The sequence below is a fragment of the Bos indicus x Bos taurus genome, chromosome 4 (assembly GCF_003369695.1).
Source record: "Bos indicus x Bos taurus breed Angus x Brahman F1 hybrid chromosome 4, Bos_hybrid_MaternalHap_v2.0, whole genome shotgun sequence".
Lineage (NCBI taxonomy): Eukaryota > Metazoa > Chordata > Mammalia > Artiodactyla > Bovidae > Bos > Bos indicus x Bos taurus.
The window spans coordinates 82,260,706-82,279,158 of NC_040079.1; the positions used below are offsets into that span (position 1 = coordinate 82,260,706).

The following is an 18,453-nucleotide window of genomic DNA, read 5'->3' on the forward strand; positions in this document are numbered from 1 at the left end:
ACACAATATTCTTTATCTTCTATTAAATAAAAATTTTATGTTCAAAATCAAGGGACTTGTATTTATCTTTATTGGGTTCTTATAAAAAATGGTACCAGTTTTTGCTTGTCATGGCTGTGACAAGCAAAGAACAAATGAAAAAAACTGACCAAATTTGGCATGACAGGCATAAAGCATTTCAAATCATCACTGTTATTTAGAACTAAAAATTCTTGTCATTTCACCAAGTAGATGCCAAGGCTAAAGATGTGAAAATTGAGAATCTAATTTACCCTTTCCTTCACCTTATATAAACTGTTTAACCAATCATGTGATAAATGAGAAAATTACTGAAGTGTTAATTATAAGATGGATTTATAAGGCTAAAAAATAACACAAAAAGATATGACATTAAAAGTAAAAGCCTGTCTCTAGGTCACCAAGTCTTACTCTTCAGAATTGATCAGTGTCAACTTTTGCTTTGACGTTTTCTTGTAGCTGCCATTATAGTATCAAATAATAAGTTGTGGTTTATAAATTTAAGATGTATATTTTCTCCTTTAAAAGCTATATTTTTTCAAAAAACAATCTTATTTATTACCACCTATTTTAGAACTGTCTTTAGCAATGACAAGGCTTCCCTGATAGCTCAGTTGGTAAAGAATCCGCCAGCAAAGCAGGAGACACTGGTTCGATTCCTGGGTTGGGAATATCCCCTAGAGAAGGGGAAGGCTACCCACTCCAGTATTCTGGCCTATATAGTGCTTGGGGTTGCAAAGAGTCAGACACAGCTAAGTGACTTTCACTTCACTAAGCAAAGTCCAAAAAAATATAATTGGCATATTAATTAAATATTTTAACACACAGTTAAATAATGCATTTTACTTTGATTTGAATACCATCTAATATCATCTCACATTCCACTACTGTTATACAATTACATTTTCAAAAAAATGATAATGTCTTTCTAGTTTTCTTCATTCCTGGGGTCAGCTACTCCATCCCACTCCCTTCATTTTCCATTTTAATAGAAGAACTCCAGGGACTGTGATATATGCATGTGTGCACCTGTGTACACGTGTGTGGTGGTTTAGTCATTAGGTTGTGTCTGACTCTTGAGATCCCACTGACTGGAGCCCGCCAGGCTCCTCTGTCTATGGGATTCTCCAGGCAAGAACACCAGAGTGAATTGCCATTTCCTTCTCCAGGGTATCTTCCCGACCCAGGAATCGAACCTGGGTCTCCTGTATTGGAGATAGATGATTTACCAACTGAGCTATGAGGGAAGAATACATATACTTATATGGACTGCTAATGATTCTTATGGACTCTTAAATATGAAAAAATTCTTAAGCTGCTCGCATACCCCCTCTCGATTGCTTACTTAGAGAATTCATCATATCACAATCTCTAGAAATGTAAAGAAATTGTTCCCTCTCTGCTGTCTTCTGTGTTGATAATGACTATTATACTGATGCCTGATTTTTCATCTTTTTGCAGATGATATTTTTTTTCTCTGTAGAAGTCTTTCAAATGTTCTCCTTATCCTTGGAAATCACATCATTTCACCAGGATATATTTATCAGGCATTTTGTTAATCATGCTTGACTACTGGTGGATCAAAATCTGAAGACTTCCTTTTTTCTAGAGCCTTGATTCTTTCTTTCTGAAACTCTTAGATATAATTTCTTAGAAATAATAAGCTGGAACTCTTAGAAATAATAAGCTCTTAGATATAATTTCCATAATTTTTAAATATTTCTCTTAGAGCCCCAGAGCTCTCAGAGTCCCAAGGGAACCTCAGAATTTCAGATAACCACCTCCTCAAAATGTCTACAATTTCATGGGAAGGTGCTTAGAAAGAGCTCTCTGTACTGGAGATAAAATGCTTACTCTCAGCCTCCACAACCCACAGGGAAGAGTAAAGAGGGGGATCTCAGAACTCTAAACATTTCTGGGTACATTCCCACCCTTTCCTTATTTAGCCCCCTTCAAACCCTCAGCCTCAGTTAGAACTATACACATAAATTAGACCTTTAGTTAGCACTAAAAATTCCAGATTCCTGAGTCATCCATCAACTCCCACATGCTAATCCCCGAATGACAGGGAATGAAGGGACCTCACCAATATATCATCAATCCCTTCCCTTGGTTTGTGCTATAACCTTCTGCTACTTCATTTTTCTCCGTAACACTTATTACCATCCATCCCTCTATTTGTTCTATTTGCCACTCTGACCAATATACACTTTTTGGCTATTTTGTTCACTCTTACATCTAGGACAGTCCAGAAAGTGCCTGAAACATAGTAGGTCCTCAATTAAGCAGCTAGATAATTTGATGGGAAAATTCTGGGTCTCTCTTTTCCAAAACATCAACTGGGTCCATTTTTATCTTCAAGTCAGCCCAGTGAAATTGGAGTATGCTAATTATTGATGGAATATGAATCATACGAATTTTACAAGTTCTTTTTATTTTCTGAGTAGATGCTCCCCTTTGAGGTCAGGTGTTTTGTTTTTCACTAGTTCCTCTATATCCTTCATGTGGTGGTATTGCTAAAATGCCAAGCGAGTCTCTCCAAACCACTCATTTACAATGAACGTCTCCATCATTCAAAATGGGTAATCAGCAGTTTTTTTCTGTATTTATTTCTGTTCTGCTTCTCCATTGAATATGAGAAAATAGGATGGCAGAGGGTCAGTGTCCAAATTAAGGACAGCTTTACTAGGAGAGTAATAGATTTCGTGCATTTGACTCCTGGTTGAGAAATGTTTTATTTGTTTTCTCCTTTATATCACTCTGTGGTAGGAGAGGAGCGCTACTTCTTTTCATTTCCTTTTGAAAATCAAAGTTAAAATGAAATGTTTTAACACTCTAGATCAAATGGCTCCTGATTGCTATCACAGAATCCAACAATTTATAATATTGTATCTGTAGAAAATAATTTGAGGGTAAACTTTCAAAATCATCTCTGTTTAAAATATCAGATTATCCACGGCAGATAATATTACAACTTCAAAAGAACTTCATATATTGAAAAATACCTTCTCATACAAATGTTCAGTTAATCCTAACAATTCACTGTGTTCAGCAGAGAACATATTGTTTCTATTGTTCATCTGGTGTTACTGATAGACAAAGTGTAAATGATTTGCCCACACTCATCTCATTAATAATGGGGATGCTTTCTTTTTTTAAGCCACTGAGATCTTCTACCTGCCCCCACATTCCAAGCTTCTGTCAAATATGTCCAAGTTATCATTCTTCACATTCCCAGGTCAAATACTTGTATTTCCATGAAGAAAGTTATGATACTGTTACAGATAGTCATGGATACTTCATGTGATATCATAGCCCTTTCTTTCTTCTTACCATGAGTAAATGGATTTGGAATCAGAAGATTTAGTTTGGGTTCTAGTTATTTACTATCAGGTTGATCCTAACAAGTAAAGCAACCATAATAACCACTTGAAAACCAATTTTCTCTATAATTAAGAAAATATAACAGAGAAAACAGACTATATAACCACAGAATTACTTGGAAATTTAATTTTGATAAAATAAATAGGAAAGAACTATGTGAACTGTAAAGCCCTACAGTAAGTTAGTTTTCTTATATATTTGTTTTTCCCCTTTCTTATCTACAAATTTTATTTCCTCTATTTTCTGATTGAAGGAAAACACCATATCTAACAAATACTTGATTCTATCAAAGTACGTGTCAAGTGTTTCACAACTAGGCATTTGATACACATTTGTAAAATTAATGAAGGATTTGAAATATGACTACATTAATTAAGGTAAGTTTCAAAAAGCAGAATGTTCACTGCTACTGATGTGGAATGCCAAAATCTGAATTCAACTTCTCTCCAATTTCATTGCTCATTTCCTCCCCATCACTTCAGCCAACCTAGAGCTATGCCAATTTTCTAAATACACTTGGCATTATTCTGGCTCTAGGTCTTAGACCAAATCATTACTCCCTTTCACATCCTCTACCTGTTGAAGTAATATCCATTGTTACATACCTAGCACAAATGCCATTTTCTACACAAATCTCTCCTTAATCTCACCCACTGGAATGGGCGACTTCCTACCCTAATGACACTTCCTGCCCTATAGGCCATAATGTTTGCTCATGTGTTTCACAGCTTTTATTTGACCACATGTTATATTTCCTTGTACATGTATTATCTAACCTAGTATACCTGAATCATGTAGAGATCAATATTATGTTTTACTTATCTTTATATCCTACCACACATATAGTAAAATACCTTCCACTTGGTAGGTACTCAAATAATATATTTAGCTTGAAGGTCCAAGTACATGTTTCTGTCTTACAAACTGTCACAAAGTCATGACTAACATTTTATAAAATGACCATCTACTGTTTGAAGTCACTATTACTGCACATTCCTAAGAAGATGGTATACTATGGGCAGAAACACATCTTCATCAAAATGTATAAATACACACACACACATATACAATGGAATACTACTCAGCTAGAAGAAAGAATGAAATTTTGCCATTTGCAACCATCTGGATGGACTTGGAGAACATTAAGTGAAATAAGTCTGATAGAGAAAGATGAATACTGTATGATATCACTTATACACAGAATCTAAGAAATACAACTAGTGACTATAACAAAAAAGAAGCAGACACACAGATATAGAGAACAAACCAGTGGTTGCTAGTGGGCAGAAGAAAAGGGGGAGAGGAAGCTTGGGGGTAAAGGATTAAGAAGTATAAAACTATTATACATGAAGTCAGCTATATGAATATATTGTACACCATGGAGAATACAGCAAACACTTTATAATTATAAATGGAATATAACCTTTAAACTTGTAAACCGATATGCTGTACACCTGTAACAATTTTATACATCAACTATACTTTAATAAAATTTTTTAAAAAACAAGAAAAGAATGCAGGAAAGTTTAAGATATGAAAAAAAGCTACAAATATATAAACAAACTATTTATAATCTGATCTCCTCCACAACATAGATGTTCTTGTTAATTCCAATTTTACCATTAAAGAATCCCTTACCTAAAATGGTAGAGTACTCAATATGACTTCTGGTAAAAAGAATACTTTGGCAAAAAATCACAGGTTGACATACTTTAAATGGACATCATTATCATCTTTCATCACAGTAAGTATCCAAATGAACTTAACAGTTACCAATAATCATCACTGTTGTTTTTAGCAGAAAAGGGATTTCAGTTAGAATGACAGTACATGAGTCTCCACTCTTGGAGATATTTAAATCACACAATCCTTCAATGACTGCTGCCTCCATTCCTTCTTGGGCTGTTCACAGACACCATGCACACACAGCCCACTAACAGCTGTTCTCCAGATGGACTAAATGGTTTTTGTGCTTTCTTATCGGGGAGGGACTACTGCATTTCTTTTAAAAACATCTTCCTTTGGATCCTAACCCCTCTTATTCTCACTTAGTTTGTATTATTATATCATCTTCACTGTATTATTTCTTAACTCCAGAGAGTTTCTAAGTTCTGCAGTTTTATGTTTTGTGTCCCTTCCCTGAAAATTCCCCCAAATCTCTACCTATTAAAATGCTACTTTATCCAGGGTCTTTAAATGCTAAGTTAACATTAACTAGCTTGCTGAGAATAACTTTTCTAACCTGAATCAGATTGAACAATCTTAAACTCATTTGTGTCACAACTGGCCCGTTCATGACTCAGTCTGCCAGGAATGTTTACCCAATGACCTAGAATTACAAACTGTGATCTTTCTATGTAAACAATCAGTGTTGAACCTGCTCTAATGACTTCATTTTATGATGTGATTTATACTTTTATGAATGATTCTAACTAAAGAGGAAAGCATCCTCTCATAGATTATGGCAAAAATCACTGGCAGGGGATGTGTAGTTTGAAAAAATGTATTGTTTTATATTAAAATTGTATTTAGAATCTAAAAACCTTGTCTGCTTTTTCCCCAAGCATAAACAGGATCCCATATAAAATATCATATCAAGAGTATTACATGGTAGGTAGGTAGGAGCATGAATTTAGAAGTTAATGTAGTATATTAATGTAATATAATAATAGTGTGGACTTTACACCCAGAATGCAATGAGTAAATGCTCTGCATTTTTCAATCAATTCATACTTCCTTTATGTGTCAAATTTATCAGAAATTATAGTAATGGTGTAGAGAAATATTATTACTGAAGGAAACATTGAAAAAACTCTAATTTACATTTGGCAGAGAAGAAAAAGAGGAACGCAGGAAAGGAGGAGGAAAAGAAGAAAAGAACCATAGAAAAAGAATGCCATCCTATCATATCAGTGACAAACTAACCACTGTTTGTGGAAGACGGTGACACGTTTTAAGAGCATGAACATTATGAAAAAACTGAACTTACCTCAGTTAAATGAGGATTGGGATTAAAACCACAGAGGCTACAAACAGTGGTCTGACACTCAGTGCACGTGTTAAAATTGGCCTTTTCTGGAACATGCAACAGAAGTTCAGTGGTATTGCAAAGAGGGCAGATGGTTTTAGGGAGGCCGTGTACTGGAGTCTGTGCTGCAGATGGAAACGTTGGTGGCTGCAGAGGTTTCCCAGCTCCTGTTTGGCTTACTGGTTTTGTAGATTGCTGAGCTGAGGGCTTTGCAGGTCCTGGCTGTTGAGGAGGGGGCTTCGTTGGGCCTGGCAGTTGAGGAGGGGGCTTCGCTGGACCAGGCTGTTGAGGAGGGGGCTTCGTTGGGCCTGGCTGTTGAGGAGGGGGCTTTGCTGAACCTGGAGGTTGAGGAAGGGGTTTCGTTGGGCCTGGCTGTTGAGGAGGGGGCTTCGCTGGACCAGGCTGTTGAGGAGGGGGCTTCGCTGGACCAGGCTGTTGAGGAGGGGGCTTCGCTGGACCAGGCTGTTGAGGAGGGGGCTTCGCTGGACCAGGCTGTTGAGGAGGGGGCTTCGCTGGACCAGGCTGTTGAGGAGGGGGTTTCGCTGGACCAGGCTGTTGAGGAGAGGGCTTCGCTGGGCCCAGCTGTTGAGGAGGGGGCTTCACTGGGCCCGGCTGTTGAGGAGGGGGTTTCGTTGGGCCAGGCTGTTGAGGTGGCATCTTGCCTAAGCCGGACAACTGGGCCTGAGGCTTTGTTGTCCCAACCTGCTGAGCTGGAGCCTTTGCTGGCCCAGGCGGCTGAGCTGGAGACTGTGGCCCGGGTTGGTGAACCAGGGATTTTGCTGCCCCTGGAGCTTGGGCCAGGGGCTTTGCTGTTCCCAGTTGTTGAGCTAGGGGCTTTGCAGGCCCAGGCTGTGGTATGGTACGTTTTTCAGGTCCAGGCTGCTGGGCTGGAGATTTTCCAGGACTTCCTTGCTGAATAGGTGGCTTGGAGGGGCTCTGCAGTGACGGTTTAGCTGACTCACCCCTTCCTGGGTCTGTCTGTTTAGTCTGAGGCCTAGATACATCTCTCTGAAGTGGCAATTTTGCCTGGTCTGTCTGAGGAGCCTGGGGGAAGCCCTGAGCTGGCTTTCCTGTTTCTGGAGGTTGTGATTTACTTTTTTCTGGTGGCTGAGAGGATCCGGATTTTGGAGAACCTTCCTGCTGAAGCGGAGCCCTCACAGGTCCTGGCTGCTTAGGAACTGTCTTGGGAGACTGTTGTTGTGATGGAGGCTTTGTGACTCCCTCGGGTTTTCCTTGTTCCTTCTGAGCTATTTTTTGTTTCTTGGAGGCTTCCTCCTGGGAGGCATCAGGGTCTGATATCAAATCAAAAGGATTGAATTTATTTACAACAGAGGAGACAGCACTTAAAGGGTTAACCTCTGAGAGGAAGCCAGGCATCACACTAGACTTGTGCTCATCCTTAAAATCAGTTCTGGATTTCGATTCTTTCAAGCTAATAGTGGAAGGACTTCTTCCAGGCAATTTCTGCTCTGACCTCAGAGTGTCTGTAGTTCTACTCTTACTGAGACCAGGCTGAATTGGACGCCCAGGGTCTGGTGGTTTTCCTGGTTGCTTTGGAGGTTGACTACTATCCAACTCTTGTTTCCTAGAAGAATGAAACAAACAGAAGTAAAAATAATGGAAATTATACCAACTCAAAATTACATGAAAAAGCTGTTACTTTCTTACATCTTCAAAATTTTGATCATATAAATATAACTAAAATCCATTTTTACATCATCCTGTAAGTACCATAAGATTTTTAATGTCTGTTATTTTCTTTACATGGGTTCAGATTTTCAACATGGAGGTGAAGAGAAGGGGGAAAGATCCAATACTTGCTACTATAAGTGATGAACTATTAAAATATCTAGTTAGAAACTACTTATAACAAAAAACAATTCACATTTACACTTAATAGTTAAGAATAGAATCTGGCCATACTTAAAGTCTGTTCAAATATATTAACTCACAAAACAATGCAAAGACATATTCCAGTACATTCACACATTCATGTTCACAGGACATATCCTTTTTAAGCAAAGGTTATGGTCAAAAAATGTTAGTCTCCCAAACACTAGCATACCAAGAAGTGAAAATATTTATTTTTAAAAACAACTGTTTTCTAATATTAGAATTTACATTAGCTACATAAGACACAATGTGACCTCAAATGATCTGGTAAAGGAGGTTTTTAGGTGTTTCTGGAAACTTGATCATCTACTCAATTTTACCCTATTTTGTCAAAAATGTAATATCCATCAAATATTATCATACTAAATTCGGAGAATAAGAATTGCTACTTTAATTATAAAAAATTGAGAAACCTTTCTTTCTTGTGAAAAAATAGTGTTATATCACTCAATTATTTTTCCAATTGCATTCTTAATCTGAGGTCCCTTAATGTAACAATAAGATGTTTAAAGCATCCTGAGATACAGCTTGATATACAAAGAGCAACAAGCTGGTTGTCATCCCACTTTTGAAAAGTACTGTTACTTTACTCAGAGGAAGAAAAGAAATAAAGATCTCTTACTTAATGTCTTCTATAACATTTACTATTACCACTATTAGCTATTATTATTGACAATGACTTAAAAACTAAAAAGTAATTTGCAAAAATTCTTTTAACTCATAGACAAATATACAAGATGTTTTTTTAAAAAAAAATTGGAAACATCAATTCTAAATGATGGTTAAATAATTAAAATACTTGTTTCTCATATATACTTTTATCAAGTATATTAGTCTCCAAATAAGCTATTTACTGATAAAGTTTCAAGTAATAAGAACAAGCTGCATCAGAATTATGGGATAAATCAAACTGTATTTTGATATATGTAAATTTCTAACTTTCAAAAAGATTTCTTTTTAATTAAAAGAAAAGGAGATTAAACAGTGATTCAGTAGCACTTAAAATATCAGATGATCACAACATTGTATAGGTTTTAACTTGTTTTGTCAAAAATTTACCTGCCAATAGACCAGACTATAACTTTTTCTTTTCAGGTCATCTGGTACTTAATATGAATTACATTTTTTAATTTCACCCAATGGCACAGAAATCTGAGGATAGATCAAGATGTAAGACATACAACTGAGATCTGCCTCCTGTTAGCTACAACCAGGATGCAGAGAATAACATTCATTTGGTAGTGATTTATATGAACATCGTTGACTGATCATGACTTGACTTCAAGAACAAAGGATTTGACACCAAGTAGTCTGTAGCAACTAACCATGTCCCTCCCTCACCTTTCTTATAAAAGGGCTTTGTGGAAAGTTTTTAGTAACTTTGGGGTCCTTAAGGCATGAGCCACCCATCTCTTTGCATGACCCTGTAATAAAAATTTCTCTGTTCAAAAAAAAAAAACATGTAAGGCACAGTAGGAAGCAACACAGACATATTACTTCTAGATAGCAATGAGTCAGAAGAAAATAAACTATAAATGGCAATGTATGCCACAAAGTTATTTTCTAGTAAAAGATTAATAAACAGAAGGCTTAGTTCTGGAAATTTCCTCCAGGTAAAAAAAGTTATAAAAACTTGTCTCTGAAGCCTGTACTTAAAAAAGGAACTAAAATTATCCATTTGCTCCATTCCATACAAAGACAGAGTGTTAACTGCTCAGTCATGTCCAACTCTTTGTGACCCCATGGACTGTAGCCTGCCAGGCTCCTCTGTCCATGGAATTCTCCAGACAAGAATAGTGGAGTGGGTTTGGCTGAAGAGCCACGGTAAACAATCCAAAATCGATTATATTTTAAAAGTTCCACTGTTTATGTTTTCACATTATTCTAGAAATGTTACTTTTTCAATTAATAAAGTTTACCACTCCCTTGTGGGGCACAAACTTAAGAGATTATCCTATAAAGAATTATTTAGGCATTTTATTGAAGAAATCCATAGCTAAACAGTGTACTTAAAAATCTATTCTTAACTATACTACGCAGAGTGGGTTGCCATTTCCTACTCCAGGGGATCTTCCCAACCCAGGGATCAAACCCAGGTTTCCCGAATTATAGGCAGACGTTTTACCATCTGAGCCACCAGGGAAGCCCTGAAAATACTATTATACATAATCATTTTTTCTGTAATATTGCTTCACTTAATTCATTTATATAAAACAAAATATAAATGTTGTTGAGTACCAAATATCTGTGATAACAATAAACGCCAAAAGTTAAAGCAAGCTGCCTGCATTAAAAGTTATAACTGCATGTGTGTCTTATAAATATTAAGTAGTATTATGTTATAGAAGCCCCCTGTAAGAGAATATCTATACAGGTAGGCAAACTAAATTTAGTTTTAGTTGCTATAATAATATAAATAAATATAAAATATGGATGTCTGGAAGTGAGAAACAGATAATCATTAAGAGAAGATATAGGCTTAATACTGAACAACAACAAAAAAAAGATGCCTTAGCTAACTATGGTCTTTTGATGATTTTTTGTTGGGTATAATAGTTGTGTTAAAAACAAGAATGATTAAAATGTAATCTGTTTCTTGTGTACTAGATCATGAGCTCCAAGGGAGAGAAAGTGTTTTACTCATCTTTGCATCACTAGAACCAAAGCTCGTAACTAGTCGATGAGTATTAATGTTTGATGAATCAATGAATGAATAATAGCGAAAGAACAAATGAATGAACATATCAGGTTTTTGTTTCCCTGTTGATTACTGTTTATTGAATCCTTTTCACTTTAACTTTTTCTACTGGTCTTCTGAGATATAAATGGAAATATTTCGTTTTCATTTTAGTTTGCTGCTCTAGGAAGACAAACAGTTGTGGAGGTGTCTACCCAGTAGCGGAGGCCTCAAGGAATGCTAAGGAAAATAATCAATTCAGCCAGAATTGTCACTATTCTACTAATCAGAAGTATTTTTCAGGAAAGTTCCTCTATATGTTACATCTGTAGGTATAAATAGAATGAGTATAAGAAGTAATAAAACTGCATTTCCCTGGATCAACAATGAATAAAAAATCCAGGACTATTTCATTTGTAAGCTCTAACTTCTAGCTTTTAACTTTTCAAGTTTTATACAACCTCTCTTTTTCATTTCACTATTGGCATCCTCATATTCAAATTTTTCTTTCACATATTAACAGAAAAAAATGTTTCAGCTACAAATGAGAAAAAAAATGCGTTAGAGAGTCAGACTATAAAAGCAGTTGGAATACTAAAAGATTTTTAAATATAACACAAAAAGCAATGACACTTGACAGTGTTGAGTCATAAAATTTTATAATAATGGCAATATAAGCAACTTTAGAAATCTCTATTCATTTTTACATTGCAGAGGGTAGTAGGATTTAAGAGGCAAAGATATTAATTCAAGGTTATAAAACTAGTTAGTCATAGAAATCTGGAGTCCTAAGTCCCGGTGGGGAGGATGGGGGACAGGATTTCCAGTACGCTGCACTGACTTCTCTGTATGTAAAAGAATATAGATATAGATATATCAAAATAACTCATAACAATGAATAGTTTAACCAACAACTTGTCTGCAGCCATCACTGCCAGTGCCATTCACTGCTGATAGCAATATACTACTTTTTATATGTATAAGGTTACTTCAAATTAAAATCCAAGCAGAAATGGCCCTGTCAATGTTTAATTGATCCTTACAATGGCTCTACAAGATAGATAAGTATTATTGTCTTATTTAGAGGCAAGGAAACATAGGCATATATGACTGTGAATCATATATAATTTGCTATGAGTCAGTTAAAAATAATCAGATAAGGTCTTTGGGCTGTGAACCCTTATTTATTAAAAAAAAAAAAAAAAAAGTAAAACCCCACCATGTCTAATTCACATCATGTAACCTTCTAAAATGTGAAATGATTTGGATATAACTTCTTATATAGACTTGAATTAATATGTTTCTAAAAATCTAAATCATAAGCCAAGTATTTATTTGGTTATCACACGTGGGAATAACTCTCCAAACTTATAGATTTTTATAGAAATCTTTCAGTAAAATGTAAACAGTTTGCCAAAATCATGCACATATTGTTTATATATTTGAATGAAGCTTTTGTCAATAACTGTTTAGACTCAGAAAATCTATTGCTAAGAATTCTACAGTAACAAAACTATCAGTAGAGAGCTTTAAAATTATGTTACCTGATACAAATAATGCATAAAACACTATACTTTCATAGGCTGAAGTATTATTTTTTAGCCACCCTCTAAATAGAAGTAAGGAATTTAGAAATCAAAGTTCTCACTTTTCCTGGTATCTGTAACCAGCATGCTAAACCTGTTGCTTGTAGCTCTTAGGAAAAATTGCAGCAGAGCTGGCATACATTTTTTAAAAGGTTAATAAAAGTACTGTACCTCATTATTAACCTAAAAAAAATCTACTATATGAACATTCAAATTTTTTTCTAAGTCAGGTTTTAATTAGTAGAAAAAAACAATACATATCATAAACTGTATTCTTAAGGGAATGTATAAGAAAGACTTAATGCCAAAGGAATAGCCCAGTATATCACTAATTTTAAAAACACAGAAAAAAATTTCAATATGAAAAAGCCAGTTTTTACCAGTAGTGTTGGGTTTCCCTTCAAGAAAATGGGTTTTTAGCTGATACAATTTATGCATTTAAGATTTTATGTGAAAAATATTGTCATCATCCATAAAACATTTTACAGTTATCCTGTATTAGTTACTTGACAAAATTATATGCATATACTTATAGCTCCTAAGTTAAAGTGCATTTATTTTATGAAGTAGGGGATAAAAGCCTACACCTACATCAAGATTTTTCATATTTCCAGTATCTTTAATGAAAATTGTTAGGTTACCATAAAGCAGGAGTGGTTTCAGGACCATGGTCAGAGAACTGTTCTGTAGGGAAGGGTGGGAAGTTAAAGGGTTTGTTTACAGAATAAAGGCAGGGCAGGCACAGTGATTACACCCTCTAAGTACTCTAATTAGAAAACAACTAGTTCATTGGGATGTAGGAAAATAGCGAGCTAGAGGGGGAAATGCATACATTAATATTACAAATCAGCTCTTAATTTCCTATGCAAGATGTTATTTGCTCTGTGTTTAAAAGTATGTACTGGAAACTAATTTTAAGATAACACAAATTCACACATTCTTCCATAAACTGTAAGATCCTTTTCCACATAAAACAGCAGTGGTTTAGAAAATAGTATATGCTAATTCATAAATACATGTACAGCACCTGCACTGCTGTGACCAAATCATCTGTTTAACGCCACAACATAATTTAGGGTTTCTCATTGAATATAAAAGGTGTATTCATTCTATGCCTTCTACCTAAACAGCTCCTGTTCTCCTCTGGGGGTGGGGTGTGAAGGAAAGACAAATCACCTCTAAGGGAATTAAAGGTATCGTTACAGAAATATTTAGATATTATTCAAAGAGAAAAAGACCCCAAAATGACTGAGAAGGTTTAAACAGAGACAGGTAAACACCCAGCTCTATCCATTTCCTAACACGTCCGTTCTGTATTAATGGAAGACTTCCAGATTAGTAAAACACTGGAGGGCGTCTCTCCACGCCACCCTAGAGGGAAAAGGTTCCAAAAGGCCAGAAATCACAACCTAAAATCACAGTTCCAAGAATGCAACCCTTGACTATCCCACTAGAAACTCTGTAATGCATCATTTTTATTCTACCCAACAGAATGCTTATGGTCTCTGTTTATAGCCACCCCATTAGGAAGAATAAAATGAACGGAAGCGACATATATGTACTGCTGTGATGGCACATATGGGCAGGCACATATGTGCACGAGAAGCTGTACATATATGCCCGAACATATACATCATGCTGTGCGTGCCTGTGCATGGAAGGCGGCTCCGCAGCGGCCGGGGTAACGCTTCCTTTGGGCAGCCCCTGCGCCCTTGACATGACAGCAGCGATCTGTCTCCTCTCCTCTTCGCTCAGTTGGCTCAGATCCGCTTCCATGCCGGCCGGGATCACGGTGTGCAAGGGGCTCCCCGCCCCGCCAGCCCCTCCTCCGGCTGCTGCCGCTGCCGCCGCCGCCAGTCCTTCGGGGAGCCCTTCCCCTTCCAAGCTCGCCTCGTTGCCCATGGCTTAAGGAAACCCGGAGCCGCCGCGCTCCCTCCTTGCGCTGCGTCCCCGCCGGGAAACCCGCCGCCGGAGGAGCAACCAGAGCAGGGGTCTGGCTCAGGGCGTGCAGGCGGAGTCCCTGGGCTCGGGAACTCCGGCACCGCTGCCCTGAACGCCAGGCGGAGATTAGTCCCTCTTGCAGGTGATGCCCGAGGCCAGTGCCTCCTCCATGTTGGACAACGCCAGGCAACCTTTGCAGAAGGCAACTCCCGACGCCGCCTCAGCGCCCCAAGCCGGGCAGAAGCAGATCTGAGTGGTGCCAGCTAGGCGCCGTCGGCCCCTCCCACCGCGCCCCGCCTCCTCGTCCGCGCCCTCACAGTGCGCATGCCCCTTTCAGAACAGGTGATGCTCACACCCGCGCCCATCCCGCTCTGCGTAGCTCCTTCTCCTTCCTCATTCTCAGCACCGATTTAAAGGAGCCAAGCTAGAGCACAGATTAAAAACCGGGATGAAACAGCAGGCGTTTCTTTCAGGCATATTTCAGGATGCCTCAACCTGAGTTTTAGCAGACTACATTCTAGGGAACCGGGAAGGGTTTGGAGGGGAGGTGTCCGTTTCTAATCCATCTTTGACTCATGGGATTTGTAGTTTGTTTGTTTTTAAGCAAGCTTTTAAAAGACCCTAGAAATGTTTTCAGGTAACTAGAGATTAACTAGAGAAATGTTTTCAGGTAGCTGCAGATTAACTAGAGAAACCTCTGATACCTTTGGGGCAAATTTCCCCAATGGAGCTAAAACTGGCCCTTTATTTAGAACTTTCCCAGAACAATTATTTTAGAATTTTAGATACAGTATTGGTAAGAAGGTAATGTTTTTGAATACTGTGTTGTTTCCTAAAGGGACTATGCAGAAGTAAAGATTTGGGAAAACTGTGGTTAGGATACTGTAGTTAAGAACCAGATTGTCGAATATTAAAATGTTACAATAGTGTGAATTTGGGGGACATGAGTTCAGTCCCTTTTTTCTATAACTGTAGGCCCAAATAGAAAAAAATAATTTGTATAAAGTCACAGAACGGGTTAGCAGCAGAGGTATAACTAACACTCTTTCAGACCAACCCTCACATACTGTTTTTTTCTTGCTATTATTAATACACTCTTTAGACAGGACTGTTTGAGTTTAGCCCTGGATCTGCAGCCCTAATTTTGCAAACCACCTTTCCTAACAAAGTGGACTTAATGTTCCAGTTGTTGAGAATAAAGTCAAAAGCTAACAACTGGAAATAAATATGCAAACAAATAAGCTGCTCAGAAAGTTTCCAAGGTTTTGTAATAATCATAAGCTTGTTATTGTGCATTCTACTTATATCAAAACTAAGTAATGGCACAGTTGTAACTGCTTGTACTAAATTTACTGCTTTGAAAGATGACTAGTCATCAGATTAGATATTATTGGTTGAGTTCCTACCAACATTTAACATACTAAGAAGTGACTTCTAAAGTCAAAACTGCAGAGAGTATAATTCATTTAAATAAAGAAGAGAATGCTCACACTTAATACAAACAAATCAAGCTGAGGCAACCTGACATTCTAGTGGCTAGATTTGGGGGCAAATACACCCTGTCATACCTCCTGGGAAGGAGTTTGCTTCAATAAAGGAGATAATTAGGTATACAATTCTGAATCATAATGCCTCCTCTGACAAAATGTGTAACTGCTTCACAGCCCAGGCTGCCCTAGGAATCAGTAACACTCTAGATGGAGGTGAGGAAGGAGATGATTCACATGCTGACTATTTTCTCATAATATGCTCAAGTTTTATGAGAATAAAATGTATTCAGGCTCACAAACCACAGGCTTAAACTGGTAAGATAAATACCCCTTCAAACTCTGCGTGCTCAGTTGTGACCAACTCTTTGTGACCCCATGGACTACAGGCGTCAAAGCTCCTCTGTGCATGGGATTTCGTAGGCAAGAATTCTAGAGTGGGTTCTCATTCTCTACCCCAGGGGATCTTCCTGACCCAGGCATGTAACCGCATCTTCTGTGTCTTATGCATTGGCAGGCAGATTCTTTACCACTGAGCCACCTGGGAAGCCTCAGAATAATATCTAAACTAAGGAAATGTATTGTTAACTTCATGTTATCTGCCAATTTAGATGAAATGGAATTTATAAAGTAATAAATAAAAATTGATAATCAATATGCAAGGTAATGTTGATAGGCAGTAATTTGTAAGATGGGAAAGTTATAACCCATTGAGCAAATATATGCATTGACTTTCTCTTTCCCTTCTGTCTCCCAGGAGCAAATATCATCAGAAAATGTGAAAATGGAACATATGGTGAGACCACTAAACGGACTATGAAAATAAGAGATATAATGGTGACACTGGGAAATATTCTGGCTGTTGACTTTTTCAAATGATTTTGCATTTGTAACCCTTATAACTGTTGAGTTTCAAATAACATTTCTTTTTTCAGTCTTTTATTTGGACTTAGTTGCTTGTATCAATAGTTGAGAGGTGTTTCTGATTTAAACAGAAATGCTAGAGCAGAATCCAGGTGCATTCCTGTTATGTGAATCCTCAGAATTCTAAGGGGATGAGGATGACAAGTTAAAAAAAAAAAAAAAAAAAAAGGCTGTTGGGTAACTTTATGGAGTTTCTCTTTGTTGACTCAGAAAACTATCATAATTACTTTCATTCTGCAAATTAACTAATGGTGGTTGGCAGTGTAGTTGCTAAGTTGTGTCCAACCCTTGTGATTCCATGAATTCTAGCCCCCGCAGGCTCCTCTGTCCACAGAGGAGCTTCCTGTTGATTATTGCATCCTATTGATTATATAGTTACTCTAATGATCATTTATTTAAATCTCAATTTAACTTAACAAGTGATAGTTCAGCACCCATTCACTCAGCCTGATAGGTAGGTCATGAAATGAATCAGTTTCTGAAAACTTCTATTGTTATATACCACCATAATATTTTTCTAAAATGATTTCTCACCTCCAGAAAGTGAGATATTTTTGAATTTTTTTGTCTCAATTTTCCAGGTAGTTTCTATTTTAATAGATTTAATCAATCTAAATGTGGGAGTTAACAGCTGAACATAAGTAGGTCATGATTCCTTGGAATGGGGTGGCCCAGTCTACCCAAGTCCTTATAGATATCATTCAACAGGGATAAAATAAAATAGATCTACCTTGTATCTATATGTGAAAAACTTGAATAAGTTAAGGGACTAAAGAATTGAAGTTAGAATAATCTTCATCAAATATAGTAGAACATGTAGTCTCATTAGTTTATAAAAATTTATTATACAATTAAGAGCCATATAATTTTAACAAAATCTATTTAAAAAGTGTATGTTTATGAAATTCTAGCAAGCATAATCTGAGTATTGGATTATTTATTATATGCCCATTATTTCCATATTAAGACCTATATAATAATGCTAGTGAGTGTTTTATAAGCTAAATTTGAGTTTAAGAATAGATTCAACCTTTCTGGAAAATAATTTGGCAGTACTTATCAAGAACCTTAAAAAGATTCTTAATCTAGGATACACTTTTGGAAACCAGTCCTAAGGGATCATTTGAGTTATAAAAATGATTTTGTGAAAAAAGTTCACTGTAGTATTATTTACACTAGCAATAAAGTAAAAAAGCAGAGACATCACTTTGCCAACAAAGGTCTTCATAGTCAAAGCTATGTTTTTTCCAGTAATCATATATGGATGTGAGAGTTGGAACATAAAGAAGGCTGAGTGTCAAAGAACTGATGCCTTCGAACTGTGGTGCTGGAGAAGACTCTTGAAGAGTCCCTTGGACAGCAAGGAGATTAAAACAATCAGTCTAAAGGAAATCAACCCTGAATATTCATTGGAAGGACTGATGCTGAAGCTGAAGTTCCAATACTCTGGCCATGTGATACGAAGAGCTGACTCACTGGAAAAGACCCTGATGCTGGGAAAGACTGGAGAGGAGA

General features: G+C 37.0%; 1 protein-coding gene across 8 annotated transcripts in view; it reads right to left on the reverse strand.

The window, feature by feature from the left end:
- Positions 1-14,795, reverse strand: part of PCLO (piccolo presynaptic cytomatrix protein) — a 391,952-nt gene extending 377,157 nt beyond the window's left edge. For 6 of the 8 annotated variants that reach the window (XM_027539836.1, XM_027539833.1, XM_027539835.1 and 3 more), the window contains exons 1-2: positions 14,235-14,793; positions 6,392-8,015 (exon numbers count right to left, since the gene is read on the reverse strand). In XM_027539836.1, the coding sequence (XP_027395637.1) occupies positions 6,392-8,015; positions 14,235-14,488 (1,878 nt within the window). In that variant the 5' untranslated portion in view covers positions 14,489-14,793. Of the gene's footprint in view, positions 1-6,391; positions 8,016-14,234 lie in introns of all 8 variants that reach the window. The other 2 variants (XM_027539837.1, XM_027539838.1) reach the window with 1 other exon arrangement.
- Between the last annotated feature and the right edge of the window lie 3,658 nt (positions 14,796-18,453).